Source organism: Anabrus simplex, chromosome 1 (assembly GCF_040414725.1).
Source record: "Anabrus simplex isolate iqAnaSimp1 chromosome 1, ASM4041472v1, whole genome shotgun sequence".
Classification (NCBI taxonomy): Eukaryota; Metazoa; Arthropoda; class Insecta; order Orthoptera; family Tettigoniidae; genus Anabrus; species Anabrus simplex.
Genome location: NC_090265.1, coordinates 329,072,694 through 329,094,238, shown reverse-complemented (window position 1 = coordinate 329,094,238; position 21,545 = coordinate 329,072,694). Strand labels below are relative to the sequence as shown.

Here is a 21,545-nt window from a genome sequence, read left to right as displayed (position 1 = left end):
TGCCTCAAGAGGCATAGTTGACATTATCTGCACAAGGCAACCCTAAGAAAAGTGTAAACAACAGCTACCTCTCTACTTAGTGTTTTATGATCTGGAAAAGGCCTTTGAACCTGTCCTGAGGCCTGCTATGTAGGTAGTGTTGACACACACTGGTTACCCTGAATGATTTGTTGGCCTGGTTCACTCCATGATGGTATGTCTGATCAGGTTCTCCCAGAAAAACATATCTGATGCTTTTGCTATCACACATGCATTGAAACAAGGGAGGGTATACATGCCTCAAAGCTCAACACAGTTAACTACTATGCTTTGTGATGCCTCACCTATCAACACTTCTGCGAGTGATTTAAGATATCACCTTGATGAAAATCTCGTCCACTTCACGAGATTTTGTTCATTCTGCTTAACTCAAGTGACCAGGATAACTAAACTGTAGTATGCTGATGACACTGCATCACCTGTTCTTACACCTAAGGAGCTGAAGCAGTTGGTTAATACAGGGAGTATAGTTTAATAGACTTCACACTTCTGCTCACAGGCTGTGACAATCCCCAAGCGAGTGCCGTATGGCTTGTATCAAACTTAATGTGATAGCAAGTCTTGACAGCTGATGTAACAGTTCAATAGTATTGGACTTGTGCTGGAGGCAAGACTGCAAGTCAGTCCACATAAGTCGCTTCGGAGAGTAGATCAGGAAACTGGTATTTCATATTTGTCAGCATGTAATGCCAAAAAATTACATTTTCGATCTTGCTCGACTGACTCAATCCATAACATACGGCCTACAAATTTCATTGCAAGAATAAGATTTCGCAATTTGCTAATGAACAGTGCCCAGCCCTATGGTCTAGATGTAGCATGCCGGCCTTTCACACAGAGACCCTGGTTCAATTCCCGGCCAGGTCAGGGATTTTTGCCTGGTCCTGAGGGTTCGTTCAAGGTCCATTCAGCCAACGTGTTTACAACTGACAAGCTATCTGATAGCGAGATGGTGACCCTGGCATAGAAATCCAAGAATAATGACCGAGAGGATTCGTTGCACTGACCATGTGTTATCTCAATCTGATGATTGATTGATGTTTGTTGTTTAAAGGGGCCTAACATCGAGGTCATCAGCCCCTAATGGTAAGAAATGATATGAAATGAAACGACAACTTAAAAAGTCCACAATCCTCCACTGACCAGAATTCAAAGCATGAGGACGAAGAATGAATGGATAGACAGATATGAATTTAAAAAGATCAGTGGATCCGACCCACAGTGCCTCACATGCCCAGAAGCTGGTACAAAACAACAGTAGTACTGACCAAGGGACTGCTTCTATAGCACGATGCTGAATCGATTATGCTTGTAGTCAAAACGGGTCCATAATCCAGGTCATCGGCCCTTCATAATTGTATTTATCGCTAGGAAAGCAGAACCATGCTATGTGTAATGTTGCGGTACTAATCAAAAGTAGCATAGACTCGTGGTATTCCACACATTATGGTGCTATTCACAGGTAGTGTAATGTGCACATGTAACACAGACCTATGGTGTTTTGCACATTACTATTTACAGGCAACACAAACCTACGGCGTTCTTCACATAAGTGGACTAGCCCATGGAATTCCTCACATAGTGGGAACTGAGCATTGGTAAGGCAGAACCATGGTGTCGCTAATCCCATGGTGTCGCTTATATAGGGGTACGAATCACAGGTACTGTACGACCCACCTCCAGATTCACACACTGTCGCTACTAATCACAAACCTACTGCGTACCTAACATAGTGGTACTACGCGCAAATAAATGCGACCCATGGTGTTCCCTGCATAATGGTACTAATTACAAGTAGTATCATAGTTTTAATTGGATCATCCCTTGGTTGTCCCTTTTAGTTGCCTCTTACGAAAGGCAGGGGATACCGAAGGGTGTATTCTTCCTCTGCGTCGCCCACCCACAGGGGTGTTTTGTGTTTGGTCCGCGAGAGGTATTTTATTTCCCTCAAGTCCGCCGGCAAGCCGGTTAGGACCCCCCTATCAGCCACCATCACTTCTCCCCCTGCTACACCAGCGTAGTAGGTTCGTGGTATCTCAATCTGCAGGCCTTTAGGCTGAGCAGCGGTCGCTTGGTAGGCAAACGCCCGTCGAGGCCTTGGGGTTTTTGTTTAGCAAATAATAAATGGTATCGTGGATCCAAACTTTCTATTTATGAGCGATGAAGCATGGTTTCATTTGAACGGATATGTCAATTCACAGAACAATAGGATCTTGGATAGAGAGAACACCCATATTTAACAGCCGAGACCTCTGCATGATGTGAAGGTGGGTGTACGGTGCACAGTTATCGGTCAGATCTTTTTTCAGGACACTATTACTTCCGATTGTTATACTCGCAGCATTCTCCAACCATTTTTTTGCTGATCTGACTGAAGAAAAAAGGTACGGCTATTTCCAGCAGGATGGTGCGATTCTGGAACTGCAGAAGAATTTAAAATAGAAATTAGGAACACTGTGTATTCCATCAGTGTTTATGAACTGCAAAGTGTGTTTCAAAATCTTATAAGATATGAAGCTTACACACCAGCTCAAGGAGATAACTCTCAACATCATCTCTAAATACTGGCAAGTTCAGATTTATTTATTTATTTATTTATTTATTTATTTATTTATTTATTTATTTATTTATTTATTTATTTATTTGTCCTGAGCCTGCATATATAGCTGGCAAGTTCAGTTTTGTTCGGTTTCTATACGCGTAATCATGCCGCTTCTTTGAGACTACTATATCCGCTTGCCATTGAGGGTACTACGTTCACCGTCACCATTTCTTTATGTTTCTCTGCCTCGGTACTCTTCTATGAAGTCTTAAATTATACTCCTTGTAGTTTCAATAGTGCATATGATAGTTTTGGGTTTGCCATCAATGCACAAAAAACCAAGATTCTTGCCCAACCTGCCACACGGACTAGCCTTGCAGAGTTCAATGTCTGTCTTCAGACGTGGAACAGGTAGAATATTTTTCATACCTTGCAAGCATACTGTCTGAACAATGCACCTAGAAGAGGACATGAGAAGCAGTCTCCATGCTGTCTGTTTGGTATTCAGTCGGTTATCCAACTGGAAAGATCAAACTCGTGGTGTATAAAGCAGTCATCTCAATGTTACTCCATTTATGTGAAACCTGGACCCTATACCACCACAACATCAAGAAACTTGAGCATGTTCAGTAATAGAAACTTCCATCTTAAATATCAAATGGGAGAACCATATCTCCAATCTTGCAGTTCTTGAGAAAGCATGCATAAACAGTGTAGAAGCCTATAACTGGCCATTGGCTTCAGTGACTGGGCAAGTCTGCCATAAGAGCAACATAAGGCTTCCTTGCCAATTCCTGTATGGTGAACTTTCCTCAGACATAAGACCCCCATGAGCCCCTTTGAAGTATTATGACAGCTTCAACAAATCATGAAGGTCACGAACATTAACCCTCAAACCTGGGAGACACTTGCGAACGACCGCTTGCTTTGGTGTCGAACTTACTGCTGTTTACCTGTTAAGAGCATCACAGGAATGAAAAGTGTAAACAACAGATGTGCATACTCCATCAGATGCAGCCTCACTCTCCCCCATCCAATGAGTGTAATCTGTGTGGATGCATGTTTCATGCTAGAATTGTTTCATCAGAAGTACAAGCACAAACAGCATTGAGTGCAAGTGGACTTTAAGCAGGATAAACTGTATATACTCTGAATCAAATAACAGGTGACGACTGCAATAACAACTGATACAGGATACAGACTGAAGATGGCCCCTCAATTAGTGTTGATGCCCACCCTTACGATGAGCTGGAAAGCAGAAATGAGCTTGTCGGGGGATGAGAAGAGATGGATATAGAAGTACTGGGATTGATGAGGAGAGAGCCTATCTATTTGAAGACAGTAGTATATTAAGATGTGAAGATTATTCTCGTCCTTTGTGTTTTCAGGTTTGTCCTCGTTTCCTATTTCTGTTGCTTCCTATTCCCACTCTGACCTGCCATTGTGTTCATGCTATTATGTGCCTCACCCAATCTCTGACTTTGACACTTGTTCCTTTACATGATACAGGATAAAATTAATCTGAAAGGTACACTCTATGTATCTAATTTCTGAACATTAATGTTATTTGATGAAAATACATAATTTTGTTTAATATGGACTGTTCCACAGTCTAAAGGTAGCATTCCGCCTCTTACCTAGAGACTTCAACTCCTGGTCAGGTCAAGGATTTTTATCTGGACCTGAAGGCTGGTTCAAAGTCCACTCAGCCTGTGATTATAATTGAGGAGCTATCTGAGCAAGATAACAGCCCCAATCTAGTAGGCCAAGAATAACACCCTAGAGGATTTGATGTGCTGACCATGTATAACCTCACAATCTGCAGGCCTTCAGGCTGAGCAACAGTTGCTTGGTAAGCGAAGGCCCATTAGGGTTGTAGGTTTTGACTTGTGGGAGAAGAGTGTTATAATCTCTCAGTACGCAGCACTAACAAATAGTAATGATATGATGTGTGTGTGTTATAGTAGTAAATAATCACAAGGGTGAGAAGCTACAAAGAACTGCAGCTCAGACATCATGCAATAAACACACACATTAGTACCAAGTATATAATGGTTCCCAATTTTTAATCAGAAGCAGAGTGCAGCGGAAACAAAGCAGGGAGGTACAGGACCTAAGAGGTAAGGCGTGGATGGGCGTAATATGTCTTGACTAGGTCAAACATCCAATATTAAGAGATTTTCACAATCAGGGACACTCTTAAGAAGAGAAAGACAAAGATTAAGACAACAAACTCCCAGAAAAGGCTGTCAACATAAAGGCCCACAAGAGCCGAATATGAAAAGCTTTCACGACCAGCATATTTACAATAAGGTTATCAATTTAGATATGTGTAACACATATCTAACGCCAAGATTTAAAGTTAAAAGAAGGAAGAAAAGGGGGGGGATTTTTTTTTTTACAAAATCATAAATAAAAAAAGGGTAATTGCATGATCTACAAATCAGCAAACCTTTACAAAAGTGATAGGAACCGAGATTAATAAAAATAAAGAAATTACATTAATGGTAAAGAATTCCAAATGGCTATAAAAAATTCTTTCCACAATGGTACAGATTAGCACAATATTATTTTTTTGTGAAACGTAGACTAGGTTATGTTCAGGTACTCTGAGAAACTACACCAAGATGAGCCGGAAAGAAGGTCTAGCTTGACGACACTTAAACAATGAGCTTAAATTTGAAGACAAGTACTTACAAGATTTTTATTTTTATTTTACAATCATATAAAATGAAAAAGAAAGTACTTTAAACAGTAAGCTGTAGTTTAAACTGCACAAGTCAAGTGTAGGAATCAATTTTATGCCTAGACATTCATACAAGTTTATGATTAATCACATGACTAAAGCACTTTACAATTTTCTTTGAAATAGGAGTCCAGCTCACAAGAAGTGCCCTAAAGATTAACACTCTGCCCATTGCATTTTCTGACGTATTTCAAAATGGCATCAAGTAAAGGTATGGACCACACAGGCCGGAATTGTATGCAAGAGAATCTCAAGATATAAGTCTATTAGAAGGCCATGATTAACTTGGTACATACAATTTTAAAAGGCTATGAAGAACAGAGCAGTATCAACTGTTTAGAAAAACAAGTAAAATATTATATACTAATATTATTCACACTTACTAAATTGAACTGAAAGTGACAGGAAGCAAATCATTACCACTACATCGGAAAGAAGAAAAACTGCGATTATAATAGGAATTTCAGAAATATTACTGCTTCTAAATAAGAATATACGGTAAGATATTTGCTATACATCATTAAGAAGCATAAGGATGGCGTGAAATACGGATATTTTATTTAAATACGTTCACCAGAAGAGCTGATACGTAATATAGCAACACATCGGAGCTAGTCATCTAGCAGTGCTGTAAGAAGAGAAAGATAGGCACGAATCATTTCTTGAAAAGAAGATTTAAGGAATAATTTAGCTTTCCAGAAGATAAATAATTTAAAATCGCAAATACTTCTAAAACAAGGTCGAAGATATCAAAGCAAATATAGATAGTTGATTGACCAAAACATGAAAAATAATAGAATACTTAAGAGAATATTATTTTAAAGAAATTTTTAAAAATGAACGATTACTTGTCGAATTTCTTTGATGGTATTGACAGCTGCAGTATGAAGAAGATGATGTCTTGCTAATTTCGAGGTGGACCGACCTGGAGGTGGATATGATCCAGCCAATACATACATACAGTGGAACCTCGATTATCCGTTCCCGGAAAATACGTTTTCCCGGAATATGCGTTCAAATTACGTGGTCCCGCGAGCATCGTAATTAAATCACGTTGTAAAAGTCCCGCATTATCCGTTCCTCGTAGAAACGATTTCCCGGATCAACCGTCCATAAATTCCAGTCCCATCAACGCTAAATCCTCGATCAATCGTTTTTTAATAAACTGTATCTCACGAAAGGACGGCTATGGCATATTTATGGATCTTGGCGTTCGGCGATCGGCGGTGAACTTGCATAAGGGACCATCTTAGCACCGCATTCGGGTGGTATTGTTTAGAGAATCTCGGAAAATCATAGGGCAGAGAGTGGCCACAGCAATTGCTAGAAGACACGGCGCATTTCTACAGCCATGCGTGAAGACGGAACGAGTTTCGTCAAATGTTCGCACTTATAAAACGTCCACATTATGTCCAGGGTTAGATGTTTATATTTTTCCATTTTTCGATCGTACTGCCGAAGAGGTTTTTGGCACTTTGCTCAGGGCACTGCAGAGTAACTGGGCTTTCAGGCAGGAATCGAAACTGCTTCTTAACACAAATTCAGTATTTTTGATATTATCGTACATGATTATGTTAGCGAGACAAAAACACATGTTGCACCTAAATGTAATTTTAAAAAAAAGAAAGCCATGGGAGGTCTTGGAATTGCCTATTACCGGTACTGTTTAGGTCCTAATGTAAGACTGGGAATTTTACGTTTTCGTGTTAAAATACCAAAAACCGCAGTCGTTTTATTTGCGCACGTTACATTTTAAATGGTTGGTATAATTTCAAACTCGTACTGACATGTGCAGCGAGCGCGCTTTCCAGATGACCTCAAGGTCACGAATAACCGTAATTTCTGAAGTTTTGATATTTCTTTTATCTTTCCAATTTGATTGGATTTGTGACGCGCAGAATTGAATATAATGCATTCGAGAACTTTTGAGAATCGATACTTACATTCGAAACCATATTTTCGAGTTCAACATAACCTTTAAAAGTCGACGTAGGCCTAATTTGCGCGGTACGAGATTTCCAGAAACTGACTACAAACAGTATACCGGAGACCAAATTACAATGAAAGATTAAGAAATGAACGGATTTCGCATTGATTTTGGGTGCTTTCGTATCTAATGTGCTTTATTTTATTAGATGAGAGAATTAAAAACTACTTGTGGTCGATTGTCGTTTGGCTTGGCGTTATTAGATTTTTCGAAGAGTTTGGCTAGCCTAACCAAAGTCGCTGAACTGAAAGAAGTTTTCACGGGAAACTGACGAAGATTCCCCTGTAAAACTGAATATAAAGTATCGAGATTTTAAACTCGCGTACCGGTAATTAATGCGGTTTCGTGGTCTAACATGCACGCCTCTCATCCAGAGGCCCGGGTTCGATTGCGACCAGGTCAGACAATTTTACCTGGATATAAGTCTGGTTCCAGGTCCACTCAGCCTATGTGATTACCTTTAATTGTGGAGCTATCTAATGGTGAGATGGCGACCCCGATCTACAGAGCCATGAATATCGGCCGAGAGGATTCGTCGCACTGACCATGCGCACCTCGTAATCTGGAGTCCTTCGGGCTGAGCAGCGGTCGCTTGGCAGGCAAAGTCCCACTGGGGCTGTAGTTTGGTTTGGTTTAGGAGTTTTGTAAGATTATAATTATACATATTTCATTTTTGTGATGTTTAGCCAAATTGTTGATGGTTTTCATTCATTCCCGGATTTTCCGTTTTCCCGTATTGTACGTTTTATTTTCATGGTCCCTCGAAAAACGGAGAATCGAGGTTTCACTGTACATACATATCTTTATTACCCACCTTAGAATACACCATCGGCTTTACAGGTAATAAAGACAGACAGAGCGAAACCCAAAAACAAAAAGAACAAACAAACACTAGGCACTACATCTCTCCTAAAACTACTTAGCTAAATTATTTACCTCTAAATCTACTCAGTGTCCTCCCACACGCACGCGGATAGCCGGCAAACGTGCAGGAAGCACCGCACTACAAATTACCCTATTTCCCTATTCCCCTATTCCTACCAACCACCTAAAAAAAAAAAAAAAAATAGTAGACCGGTCTCTGCGTCAGCCCTGGTATGGAATACATGCCCACCAACCCGTTGATCGCAGGGACCAGCCTCGCCACGTGAGAACTGATCTTATTTCTCACCTACACCTGCTGACAATGTATTCCTTACCTACCATGTGTGCCAAGCCAGCTTGGCGGAAACCAGACCCATCACATGGCTTGTCACACACTTCCGCTATATACGTCACACCTTCTCTGTTCATTGTCAGCTCACTACCTTCCCTCTTCTTTTTCTTTTCTTGCCGTGCAGACATGCTAAAGCCTAGCTTCTTTGGGTTGGGTCAAGCCCCAACCCCTCCCTCTTCCCTTGATACGCCACCTTCTCCTCTCTCGCACTATTCCCGCCCACTACATCTCACCTTCTTGAACTTAAGACTTAAACATCAACAATTTTTTTTTTTTTTTTTTTTTTAAACGAAGAATTGCCCTGAGAGAACATGACCTAGCAGGAAATTTTTACTGGATCGTACCTGGGCACGGGAAGAGCGCAATACCTTCACAAAATAAACAAGTGAAGGGTGCAGGAAGTCAACGTAAAATACTTGCTGAAGTAGAGAAAGGCGGAAAGAAAGGAGAAGTAGCGAAGAAGTATGGCATTAGCCCGTCAATACTTTCTACTTTCTTAAAACAGAAAAGTAAGATAGAGGAAAACACTAATGCTGATGCCCTAGATCCACAACATAAGAAGATTAGGACAGCTGACTACAGGAAGTGGACCAAGGCATCTATACGTGGTTTGTGGAAACGTGGAGTAAAAACATTCCAATAAATGGCCCACTGTTATGTGAGCATGCGCGATTTTTTGCACGTTCGCCTGGGTCCCCTGAGTTTATGGGTAGTGCTGGTTGGCTTCATATAATAAATGGTGAAGCTAACGATGCCCCGAAGGAAGTTGAGTCTTCATGGCGGCTGGAGACTAACGGATGCCTTGAAGGAATGTTCGCCGGCAGACATTTATAATGCAGATGAAACTGCATTATTTTATAAACAAATGCCGAACAAAACCCTTGATTCTGAGGGAAATGAGTGTTTTGGGAGCAAACATTCGAAAGAATGTATCACAGCTCTTTTGTGCACCATTTCCACAGGGATGGACAAACTGAAGCCTCTCATAATTGGGTTTGGGAAGCCAAGGTGCTTCAAGGGGGTGCAACATCTGCCCTGTGAACAGAGGCATGGATGACATCTGTGCTATTCAGAGAGTGGTCATTGGACTTGGAACATCCGATGAAGGCCAAAAAGAGGAGAATTCTTTTATTATTGGACAATTGCTCTTCTCATAATTGTGTGCCTTGCCATTTGGAGTGTGTAAAAGTTTTATTTTTGCCTCCAAATACAACTTCAATTCTGCAGCCGCTGGATCAGGGTATAATTCATGCAGTAAAGTGGCATTACCAAGCTCATGTGGTCCGTTGAATGCTGTGCAACGCTGCCACAAATAGAGACAAACATCAATATATTGGGAGGAATGGAGATGTTTAATGCTGCATGGAAATCCCTGAATGCAGACAACACAAACTGCTTTAAAAAAGCTGGAGTGGTTTTTACAGAAGACGTCGCAGAAAGTGAAGTGTTGGATGATGTGGAAACCGAGGAGAATTGAAAGCGTTTGTGTACAACGTTGGATGGGCCATTTATGGTAAGTCTTACCAACTAGATCAATGTAGATAGTGATGTAATAGTCCACAAAGAAATCACCAATGAGGAAATTATGGAGGACATTATGAATGATAGAGATCCATATGATGAGGAGGAAGAGGAAGACAACCCCCAAAATGATTGTGATCGACAGAGCTTGACTCTTCAACAGGTAACGAACATGGCATGTAGCCTTCAAGATTTACTTGTGTCAAGAAGTGATGTGCCAGAATCTGTTTTAAATTCATATACAGTGGTTGGTGACTATTTGGAACGAGCTTTCGTGTCTGGATCTGTTCAGAAGAAAATCACATACTTTTTCAAAAAACGAGGTTCTGGAACAATGTGTAGACTTGCTGGTACAATGTAAAAATAGATTTTCTGCAAACATCTGTCAATACTGTAACTCATAATGGAATTTTGAAGTTATATGGATCCTGCAACAGATATAACAGGGCAGATGATCTCGTAGTTCCACCTCTAAAAACAACAACTGATATAATACTAGGCGAGTTCTTAAGAATTGACTCAGTATAACAAAATTTCAGTATAACAAATTAATTTCAGAGGTCCCCAAAATTTTGTTATACTGGTATTTTACTGTAATACTGTCTGAACGTGGCTATACACTCCTCCAATCTAGACTGTACGTCTACCTCTGTTTCTCCCCAGATGGCTACATCATCAGCAGACACCAATGTGTGAAGTTCTTCATCTTGTTCTCTTTTCAGGTTTTTAAGAATACTGTCCATGACAGCAATGAATAGCAATGGTGAAAGCTGAACACCCTGTGTGGTATTAAACCATTCTGAATTGCCATCTCCAACATGCACACAGCTGTTGTTAATAATATTAGCATAGGTTTTACATTCTACCAACTGTTTTTACAGTTCTTGGAGATGCCAAGGTTCCAGGAGGAGAAGAGGAGTTATTTCACATTCTGCTGAATCTACCGACACAAGGTTGGCATATTTGGGTACCTTCAAAAATAGTACTTGGACTGAGCCAGGTTTGAACCTACTGGGCTCACAATGCCAGTGCTCTACCAGTTATTTTTTATCATTAGAATTGTTTTGAGGTGTATTATTATTATTATTATTATTATTATTATTATTATTATTATTATTATTATTATTATTTATCATAAGAACTGTCAAGTGACCAGTCGCTCTCTATGGTGTTGTGTGTTGGCTGGTTACCAAGGAAGTGGGACGATGATACACTGTAATGGAAACAAGGATGCTCTGGTGGACATCTGGCCTGACACTTCTTAATCATGTGACAAACGAAGTACGTGGGCGATACAGAGTAGCTCCAACCATAGAGAAGATGAAAGTAAGCTGTTGGTGCTAGTATGGTCATGTACTTCGAGCAGAGGAATCAACAGTCGCAAAGAGAGCTTTTGCACTGGAAGTCAATGGTAAAGGATCAGCAGGAAGACCAAGACTAATTGTTTAAAGGTTTAGAATACATGAAGTATCCACCTCTGGATCTGCTTACTCTACCCTCAATGTTGAGTTGACAGAGAGCCCAGAGAAATCTGTGTTATTGCAAAGTCCTTAAAAGGAATGTTGTTGGCTTTAGTACTGTTCTGACTGTTACGGCTATGAGACCCAGAAGGACAGTCGCCTGTTTAGCACCACCCAGGGAGAAATGTAGCTTAGGAACACTATGGAGGTATGATCTCGCATCTTCTTACTTCAACGTTAGGAATGCCTGGAGAAATGAATGGTTGAGGTTCAATCTCCAACACCTCATTCAGATCTTTGATCTCAACATAAAACCACATGGCTTCAGTCTGCACTGGGCTGTCTGGTCTAAGCTGAACAGAGTCAGGTGTGACACCTGAAGTACTGGCTCAGCTCTACATCAGGGGTTGGGATCAACTCCCCTTGCTGCGAATGTGATACTGAAATGAAATGCAAGAATGCTCACTGTATGCATTTCCTAATTCTCTGAAAGACCTACATGCAGCAACTCCAGAAGTGATCACCTGGATAGCAGATCTCAAGATAAATATTTGAGATAGAAAATCCAAATACTAGAAACCTGTATGTATTTGTATATACCAGCTTGTAAATGTATTTTTGCTACTATTTGTTTTGTAACTACTGTCCTGAATACACCACATGATAATGACATAACTGCCAACTTTACAAACCCAAAAATCATGAAATTTTGATATGAAAATCAGGAAAAATCAGAAGATACAATTTGTCAAAACTATTTATTCTACATGTCTTGCACAATACGGGAGTACTACGGTATTATAACACTTAGTGTCTCGAAACCTGACTCTTGTTATACGAGGCTACAAGGCTAAAAACTTCACATTTCTATTCCCTCACAGGAAGAATGTGAGCGAGGTGACTGGTCTCTGATAAGACTTCCGAAAATAGTATGAACTCGTGCTCCACACGTGTGAATCAGTCATGCACTTAGATGCCATTACTTAGCAAATGCATAGATTAGTATATTGCAACATGTGACCGTGTGATTATGCAAAGTGCAATGCTATTTTTATCAAATAATAAATTGAAATTTGCCAGAATTGCCTCCAAATGGCTAGAAAAGTCACTAATCACTATCTTTGAAATTCTGTCACTAAATTACTAGAAAATACTCCAAATCTGGTAACTAGTCTCTAAGATTGACTAGACTGATGTAAACCAACACGAACGTAGCATGTGAGAACGAGAGATTGACAATCGATATACAAGTTGCGCTATACAGGTTTCAATAAACATTGCACATTCACGCGCACTTCTCATATTAATAAACACTGTTATTTCATTTAAAGCGGCCAATGAGCGAAGGACTTCTGGCCACTGGCATCATCATTATCAATGTCCCACTCCAGGCGCCCGGGTGTGGTTAACAAGCCTCCTCCACTCCTGGCATACAAAGCTGAAATGGCGGGATTTGAGAACAAATGTTTGAAGTTCACAAAAAAATAAGCAGGTATGTAATGATAATACATTTGAAATAATAATAATAATAATAATAATAATTTTTTATTATTATTATTATTATTATTATTATTATTATTATTATTATTATTATTATTATTATTATTATTATTTCTTGTTTCATTTCAGCCAACTAAGGATTACGTCATTTCAACTGTTTTCCTTGAGCTTTAATGTTGGTCCAGTATTCCTTCATTCGTATACGGTGTTGCTCCTTTCGCTCTTCCGTCCATGACTTTCCAGTTTTCATCTTTGGCTTTGGTTGAAAACACTGATGTTTTTGGCGATTTTTCTTAAGTGGGACACGCTCCTGGATATCTTCAAATGAGATCCCAATCTCCTGTATATCTTTCTGTACTTCACAGAACCATGCCCCCTTTGCCTTTTTCTCTTGGAGGAAAGTGAAAATGCGGTTGGTTAACCGTGTTGACTTCATTCGGGCCATGTGTCCATAAAAAGTAATCCTCCTTTCCCGCATCATGTCGGTTATTTTCTCCACATGCGAGTACAACTCCTGGTTGTGCCGTCTCCTAAACTTGCCATTGTCTTTGACTGGACCCAAGATTTTCCTAAAATCTTTCTTTCCTTGGCCTCCAATTTCTCCATCATGCCTTTTTTGTTCATGGCGAGACATTCCGCTGCATTTAGAGCCTCTGGCCGGATGACAGTGCAATAGTGTTTGATTTTTGCATTCAGAGATATAGATCTTTATTATTATTATTATTATTATTATTATTATTGTGCATTATTAAGGAGAAAGACAGTGTTATGTATAGTGTGTAGTAGAAATGTTGAGGCGAACATATAAAGTCGGTCCCCAAACCAAGGGAATTAACTACCTGAAATCAAAATCTCTCAACCCAAGCAAAAATCAAACCCAGAGACCCATGACCAGAAAGCCAAAGGCACATATCACTCTGCCATTGATTCAGACAACTAATGTATTTAACCCTTTGGATGCCGACCTATAATAGGTCAGCATATGCATAGAATGCCAAGCATGTTTTAATGAATTTTGCATCACTGTACAAAAAAATTAATAAACGTCTCAATATAAAAGATATGGAGGTAAAATTTGGTATGAGAGCCTGATATACTCCAAGAGATATAAAAATGTGGCTTGCATTTCAAAAGAAAAATATCATGCAATACTGTGCACAAAAACATTATTTCGTTACATATTAAAAAAACAAAAAAAATTTAAATGAATTAGCACATTGTACACTAAATCCAAAGTGACTAAGTGAAGATAATTAATCTCAACTCTTATCTGGGATAATATATACCAATTTATAATTGTATATTAATTTCCAAAAACATGGAACATGTGGAGAGAAAGACACCAACAGTGTTACCTATCAACGACCAGATATTTTATGAATTTAGGAGAGTAACAGTGATCATGTGACAGAACTGCTCCTAGTAGCAGTGTACGTTACTACAAAACAGTTCAGAAGATAAGAAAAACATACAAAATCGATTAATACCCATAATAAAATAAAGAATGTTAACAGCCTAATTTATTACAAAATCCTCCACCAGAACTTAATGATAAATTTCATGTGATCATATTGCATTTATGTTTTGGACCACAATCTGAATGCAGGCCTTTGCTATATTTGCAACACGCTGTTCTTGATCTAAACCTTGTTGATTTGGTACTACACAAGCAACAGTTAGACTTTTTTTTTTTTTTTTTTTTTTTTTTCCAGGAAGTTTTCGCACTTTAGTAGAAGTACCGGTGCTTCCATTTACATCACTCACGCTGCCAGATAAAACCACACCAGACTGCTTATGTTCAAGCCACTCACTTCCTCAAGTCTCAATGACTGACACTGTATAAGCCAGTCTTGACGTGGGGTGTCGAGCTCCTCCAAAATTTTCCTTATATAGGATTTAACTATTCAAACACCATCCTTGCAATAATGTTGAAAGTTACCTTCTTCCAATATTTTACAGTTTTCCTCTCATCAAGGTATGTGTACATCAAATCACTAGTATCAATCACCCCCCCTACCCCCCCCCCCCATGTATTTATTATAATTACACACCACTTCTGGTTTTGTAATTTATTTTTGCTGACCATGGCATTTAGTTGTGAAAGTTTTATCAGCAGCTAGTCAGGAGAAGGACAGGATTCCTCTGACTCTTCTTTTCCCTATATCCCATAGCTAACACAAGCCCTGACCTGAAGTATTTTCTATCCCCAACACCAAACTTTTGTTTCAAGAACTGAGACAATCCTTTTCTGTTTTGTAGTACAGTTCCTGTTATGAATGTTCCCATTTTATACAAATCCTTTGCTAATGGCACTGACATAAAGAAGTTGTCAACAAACACATGGTATGCTTTCTGTAAATAATTACCTATAGTAAGCACGTGCAATACCACACAGTACCCTAAACCATGCTTTGCAATAGTCTATCTTTTTGACATTCTGCACCTCTGTATACATAAAATCCTAAGCAGTAGTTCACTACTGAATCACATATCATCCTAAGTTTTATGCCCCACCAGTGGTGGTGCTTATTTGGCAGGTATTGCATGAGTGTTGTGCGATTCTTTGTCCCCACCAAACTTTCATCAACAGATAGTTGCTGATGTGGAGTGAAATGGTACCTTGAAACTCAAATGGCATGGTCAACAACAGGCTTGAATTTTCCACAGGGATCATAATTTGCTTCATTAGGGGCAACTTGAAAGAATTTCAACAGAAGCTGAAATATGTTTCTGGCAAACATGAGCCCAAACCAAGATGAACTTTGGGAGAATGAAGCTGACCAGTAACCAGCTATTATAGGTTCCTTGTTCAGTCCCATCTTCAGTATGCAAGCCAAAAAAGATTTCAATTCTTGAACTGTAGTGTTGTGCCAGCTGGATGCCCTTGATGCAAGTGAAAGTTTATTCTGATATTTCTTTGTAGTTTGTGAAGCATATCTGTTAGTCTGTTACTAATAGTGTCAGGATTGAAAGTGTGAAGAACAGAATGAAATATTCTATGGGTGGAGCATCAGGCTGAGGTACAGGTTTTGGACCTGGGATTTCATAAGAATGGTGAGGAAATGGTGAGGACGGACAACATTACTTTCTGAGAATATACATTCAGTCCAAGAATTATCTAATTCACTGTCATTGTCATTTTCATTAGCGCTGTTGCTATCACTCTTTGACATTGCAGGAGCTGTCATAAGCCCATTAGCCAATGGCACGGTTTCATCATTCTCTGGTGCACTATCTGAAGACCCAGAAACATCATAATCACTTTCACTAAAAGTGGAGTCACTTATGTCTTTGAAGCGATCCAAAAGTTCCTCAATTTCTTCTCCCGAAATATGCCTACGTGACGACATGTCTTGTTGTGATAAATGTACTACTTATAACTTTACTATGAACTAAATAAATTGCTATGTAACTATAACTGCAGTAGAAATAATAATAAAATATATTATGATGAATACCTCAAATGTGTCAGGTAGAACGTAAAATTATTGATAATAAATCACAACATGCGGACATAAACAAACAGAGAGGCTGCCGTACTGGATCAAAGACATCAAGTGCTCACAGACCATACATTCACAATGGACGAGTAAACTAGCAGAAATTAAGCTATTTCAGTGCCATCTGATGACAATAAGGAAGAATTATAAACATTCTACTTTCTTTCTACTTGATTTGTGGCACAATCTAGCGCCTTACTGCATAACTGTATCACTTATAGGAGGGTGCCGATCAAATCGGCATCCTGGCATTTTTCGTACAGAATGTAAGTGCCGATGCATCGGCATCTTGGCACTGTAAGAGTTAAAAGCAGATCAGGAATAAGAGAAAGTATTTTGAAGTGTAATTAATGAAATCACTCACCGCCAGCAGCATACACCTTTGGCACAGATGTGCAATAGCGGCCACTTGGGGTTTCATAGTTACTGCGAGGGTCCAGGTTCATGTTCAGCTCGGTAGCAATGTATTTTTCAGGACCCAAGAAACCCATAGCAAGCAATACTAAATCACATTTATAGACCTGAAAAAAAAGTAAAACAATATGCTATGTTATTACATGAAAAACATAACAATGTCTTCAATATTTTACATCTGCTAATAAATGCACTGAAACTCAATACAATTTGGTAGTTTTTTTAAAAGCTGCTACCAATATCAGTCAGCAAGCAAAAATCAACCAAACTTCTATTCAATCACTTGTATCAATCAAAATTTAAAAGCCTGCCTGGTGGCCAGGATCATCAAGGCATCAAGTCTCCAAGATTTAACACCATGGTTAGCGATTTAAGTCTCACCAGTGGAAAAAGAAATTCTCCATCAGAATATTGGCCAGCAGGGTACGAGAGATAGTGGTAGACAATTTATAATCACTAGATTGCATGCCAAGAGCCTGGATCTAATTCCAAATCTCTCCACAGTGTTCATATGAGGTGAGGGCATATGATGCTGTTAATGGTGTTTTGCCCATCAGAATGAGACGTTAAGCCACAAGAAGATCCGTTTGTGTTATTCGATAGGAATAGGCCATGCACAGACACAGGGTTTCACCCTTTCCCTATCTCATCTCCCACACCACTCACTCTAGCTCTCTCTCTCCCACAAGATCTGGATGTCAACTAGGAAGACATGGAAGAGACCCCTCTGGAGGTTGCAAGACATCACGCATCATAAGTGAAAGGAAATGATGCAGAAATTTATAATCCAACTGATTGTTTATAGTGGATAATAGTTTTATCCCTTGGATTTTTATGTACAGTCGAACCTGCCCTAACGGACACCCTTATTCAGCGAACACCTCCCTATACAGACAATTTTACAAAACACAAGTGTTAAATTGGCCTCATTTAAGCGGACACCTCGAACTCCGGACATCGCCATTTGTCCCGTCCACTTAAGCGGACACTTTACACGTTGCAGGACAATTTATTACGCCGGACCACATGTCATCATTTCTTTTCAAACCAACCTTCAGACATAAGGAAATCCCTTTTGAATGTTTGCACTATTTCGAGTGCAAGGAGAGAGAAGGTACATCAGAATGCAGTTCTACTAGTGGTGTATAGGCCTATTCCGAGAATTCTAATTGCCCAGAAATGCTGCCAGAGAATGTTGACTCACAAATTACCTGGGGATTTTCTTTTCTTGCATCATTCTATTCATAACTCGGATTGTCGCTGATAAGATCGAGCTCAGGTAGTTAACTAGAGAAGGAAAAGGCAGTACAGGCGCTAATTAGCGAGACAGAAATACCGTAGCATTTCAGTTGTCTGTTAAACATGAGTAACAAGGGACGATCGTGTTTAGATCTTGAGGCAAGAAGAAATGTGATTTTAGAAACTGACAAGGGACTTTCAGTGCGAAAGCTTGTCGAAAAATTCAACTGTGGGAAAACTCAAATAAACACTATTGTGAAGAATAGAAAACTTTAAAGGAGTGGGAGGAAAATAGGAATAGAGGAGTGAAAAGAAAGCGGGAGTCAGATTTTTCAGAAATGAATGTTGCGGTATATGAGTGGTTCAAGTGTGCTTGAGTGAAGAAACTGTGTGAGAGTGGACCAATGTTAGCAGATAAAGCTTGAGATATCGTAAATAATCTGAAAGTTGAGAATTCTGTAGTTAGTAATGGTTGGTTAGATTGTTTCAGAAAACGTCATAACGTTAGTTTCAAAACAGTCTGTGGAGAAGGTGGTGATGTGTCTGCGCGAAGTAGCGGATTGGAAAGATAGGTTACCAGACATTTTGAATAGTTACGAACTGAAAGACATTTTGAATGTTGATGAAACTGGTCTGTTCTTTAGAAGTCCCAAAGAAGTCACAAACTTTGCCAAATGAAAGTTGCAAGGGTGGGGAAATATCAAAAGAATCACCATCATGTTTTGTTGTAATGCACTCGGTGAAAAGGAAAATTCTCTACTAATCGGTAAATCCTTGACACACAGGTGCTTTAAAAACATGGACTTAAATTGTCTTGGTGTCGAATGGCATGTGAATAAAAAGGCATGGATGACGTCGGTAATATTCGAGAACTGGCTCCTAGCTTTGGATTCCAAGATGAAGGCCAGAAACCGCAACGTGATCTTATTGCTAGACAATGCTACCTGTCATCCAGAAATACGGCTTCCAAATGTAAAACTCTTGTTCCTTCCACCCAATACCACATCTCATCTTCATCCATTGGATCAAGGAATCATTCAAGCATTCAAATTAGACTATGGTAAGAGGGTGTTAGGGTCATTAGTGGCACACACGGATGAAGCAGACTCGGCTTTTGATTTGATGAAGAAGATCAGTGTTGGTGATGCAGTTTCGTGGACAAAGGCAGCCTGGAATGCAGTCAGCGAAACCACAATCAGGAAATGCTTTGTAAAATGCAGCATTGCTAATTCTACAGTTGAAGAACAAGCAGAGGATTGACGTATGATATTGAAGCCAAAGAAGAGAATATTCCTTTCTGTGACGATCTCAAGGGCAACTGGCAGGCCCGACTCCAGAACACACTTTACAGTAAGCTTTCGGTGTTATCAAGTTATACAGTAATTGTGTGTTGCGCATATCGTAAGGTCCACGTTTGTTTGCACCTCAAATCCTCATTCATTTTCTTTTTGTGGTAGACAGCCTTTAATTATTTTAAACTAAATTTTCAGCTTTAATTTAATTCACTGCACTTCGTAAATATTTCTAGCTATCCATAGCAGCCTTCATTAGTCATACAAAAGGACAATTTTGAATAAAACTTGTTATCGTTTTACAGAGATCGAATCGGGAACAAAAAGTGACAATGACAGTGAGGCGGAAGAAGAACAAGAAGTTCTGTCAATGAAGCAGGGACTAAATATGCTTAAACAGATAAAGAATTTGTCTGTCACACTGGACCACGAGTATGGCGAGAACACTATGGAACCATTTAACAGACTTTATTCAGTTTTCGAGAATATCTCAGTTAAGAAAACATGTGCCAAATTTACACAGACGAAGCTTCATGATTACTTCACGAAGCTGTAATGTTTGTAAATGATGTAAAATCACTTATAACTCTCTATGAAATATGAACACAGAAATTACTTAGAATAATAAAAATAAAGATATGTATGCTTATATTAAAGGTGGATGTTCTTTGCCGTTAAAATGTTCGATTATTTTTACAAACTTGTTTTAGCGGACACCTCTCATATCGGACATTTTTCCTCGGAACCGATGGTGTCTGCAGAAGGGAGGTTCGACTGTAATATTAAAGTATGAAATATGTATCACAAATGTAATAAATATCAAATATTCACAAAATATATAATATTCATAAAATATGTAATGTAATATGCACAAAATTGACAAGAATCTTCGTATATTCCCTTTGTTATGACTTATGGTTATGATATCTATATATATAAAATAACATGACCTGACAGACTGACTGAAGGATTCATCACTGCTGGGCCAAAACTACTGGACATTAAGAAATGAAATTTTGGGGATACATTTATATTAAAGTGTAGGTGCTCACTAAGGGAGGATTTTGGATATTCCGTAGCTGCTAAGGGGGTGAAGGGGTGAAAAAGGGGGAGGGGATTGTTTAAATGAGCATATCTCGAAAACTTCAACGTTTACAGACTTAAACATTGGTATTTAGTATCTCCTTTAAAAATAAACACTTTTTTTTTGTGGAAAATCCCCTTAAGAGGGGTGAAAAAAAGGTGAAAAGGGGGTATTGAATACCTTTTTGTTAGGATACTTATATCTCAAAACTGAAGATATTACAGGTATGAAAATTATTAAAATTGGTATTTGGAATCTCCTTTAAAAATAAAGATACATGTATTTCTTTGTTTTTGGAAAATCCAATAAAGGAGGGTGAACAGGTGTGATGAAGGGGGTGAATTTTTAAAAGGATTATATCTACAGTATATCTCAGAAAATTAAATTGTTACAGACGTAAAAATTGGTATTCTTATCTTTTAAAAATAAATTAAGCACATATTTTCTGTTTTTATTTTTGAAAAAACCACTTAAGAGGGATAAAAAGGACTTAAAAAGAAGGCTGAATTATTTTCATAAGGATAGTGATATCTCAAAAAATAAAGACGTTGCAGACATGAAAATTGGTATTTGCAATCTCCTTTGAAAATGAAGACATGCATTTTGGGGGGATAATCCACTTTTTTTGGGGAGGGGGGAGGGGGTGAAAAGAGTTTAATTCTTTTTATGCGGATTACATATATCTCAAAAACTGAAGATGTTAAAGTCATGATAATTGGCATTTGGAACCTCCCTTGTAAATAAAGAAACTTTTCTGTTTTTGGAAAATTCACTTCACTTAAGGTGGAAGGTGAAAGAAAAGAAGAAAAAAATTGTATTATTTTTATGGGGATACTTATACCTCAAAAGTGAAGATGTCACAGACATGAAAACTGGTATTTGGAATCTCCTTTAAAAAAAAAACCATCTAATTCTTTGGTCACAATCACAAAGAATGGGTACCGTCCACCTACTAATTAATACTTTATTAAGTCTTATCACTTTGATAGGTAGATGGTACCCACT

At 38.9% G+C, this 21,545-nt stretch overlaps 1 protein-coding gene across 1 annotated transcript in view; it reads right to left on the bottom strand.

The window, feature by feature from the left end:
- Window positions 1-21,545, bottom strand: part of LOC136856759 (uncharacterized) — a 674,434-nt gene that overhangs the window by 4,902 nt on the left and 647,987 nt on the right. Inside the window, exon 39 of the mRNA XM_068224954.1 lies at window positions 16,876-17,032. Coding sequence (XP_068081055.1) covers window positions 16,876-17,032 — 157 coding nt within the window. The remainder of the gene's footprint in view (window positions 1-16,875; window positions 17,033-21,545) is intronic.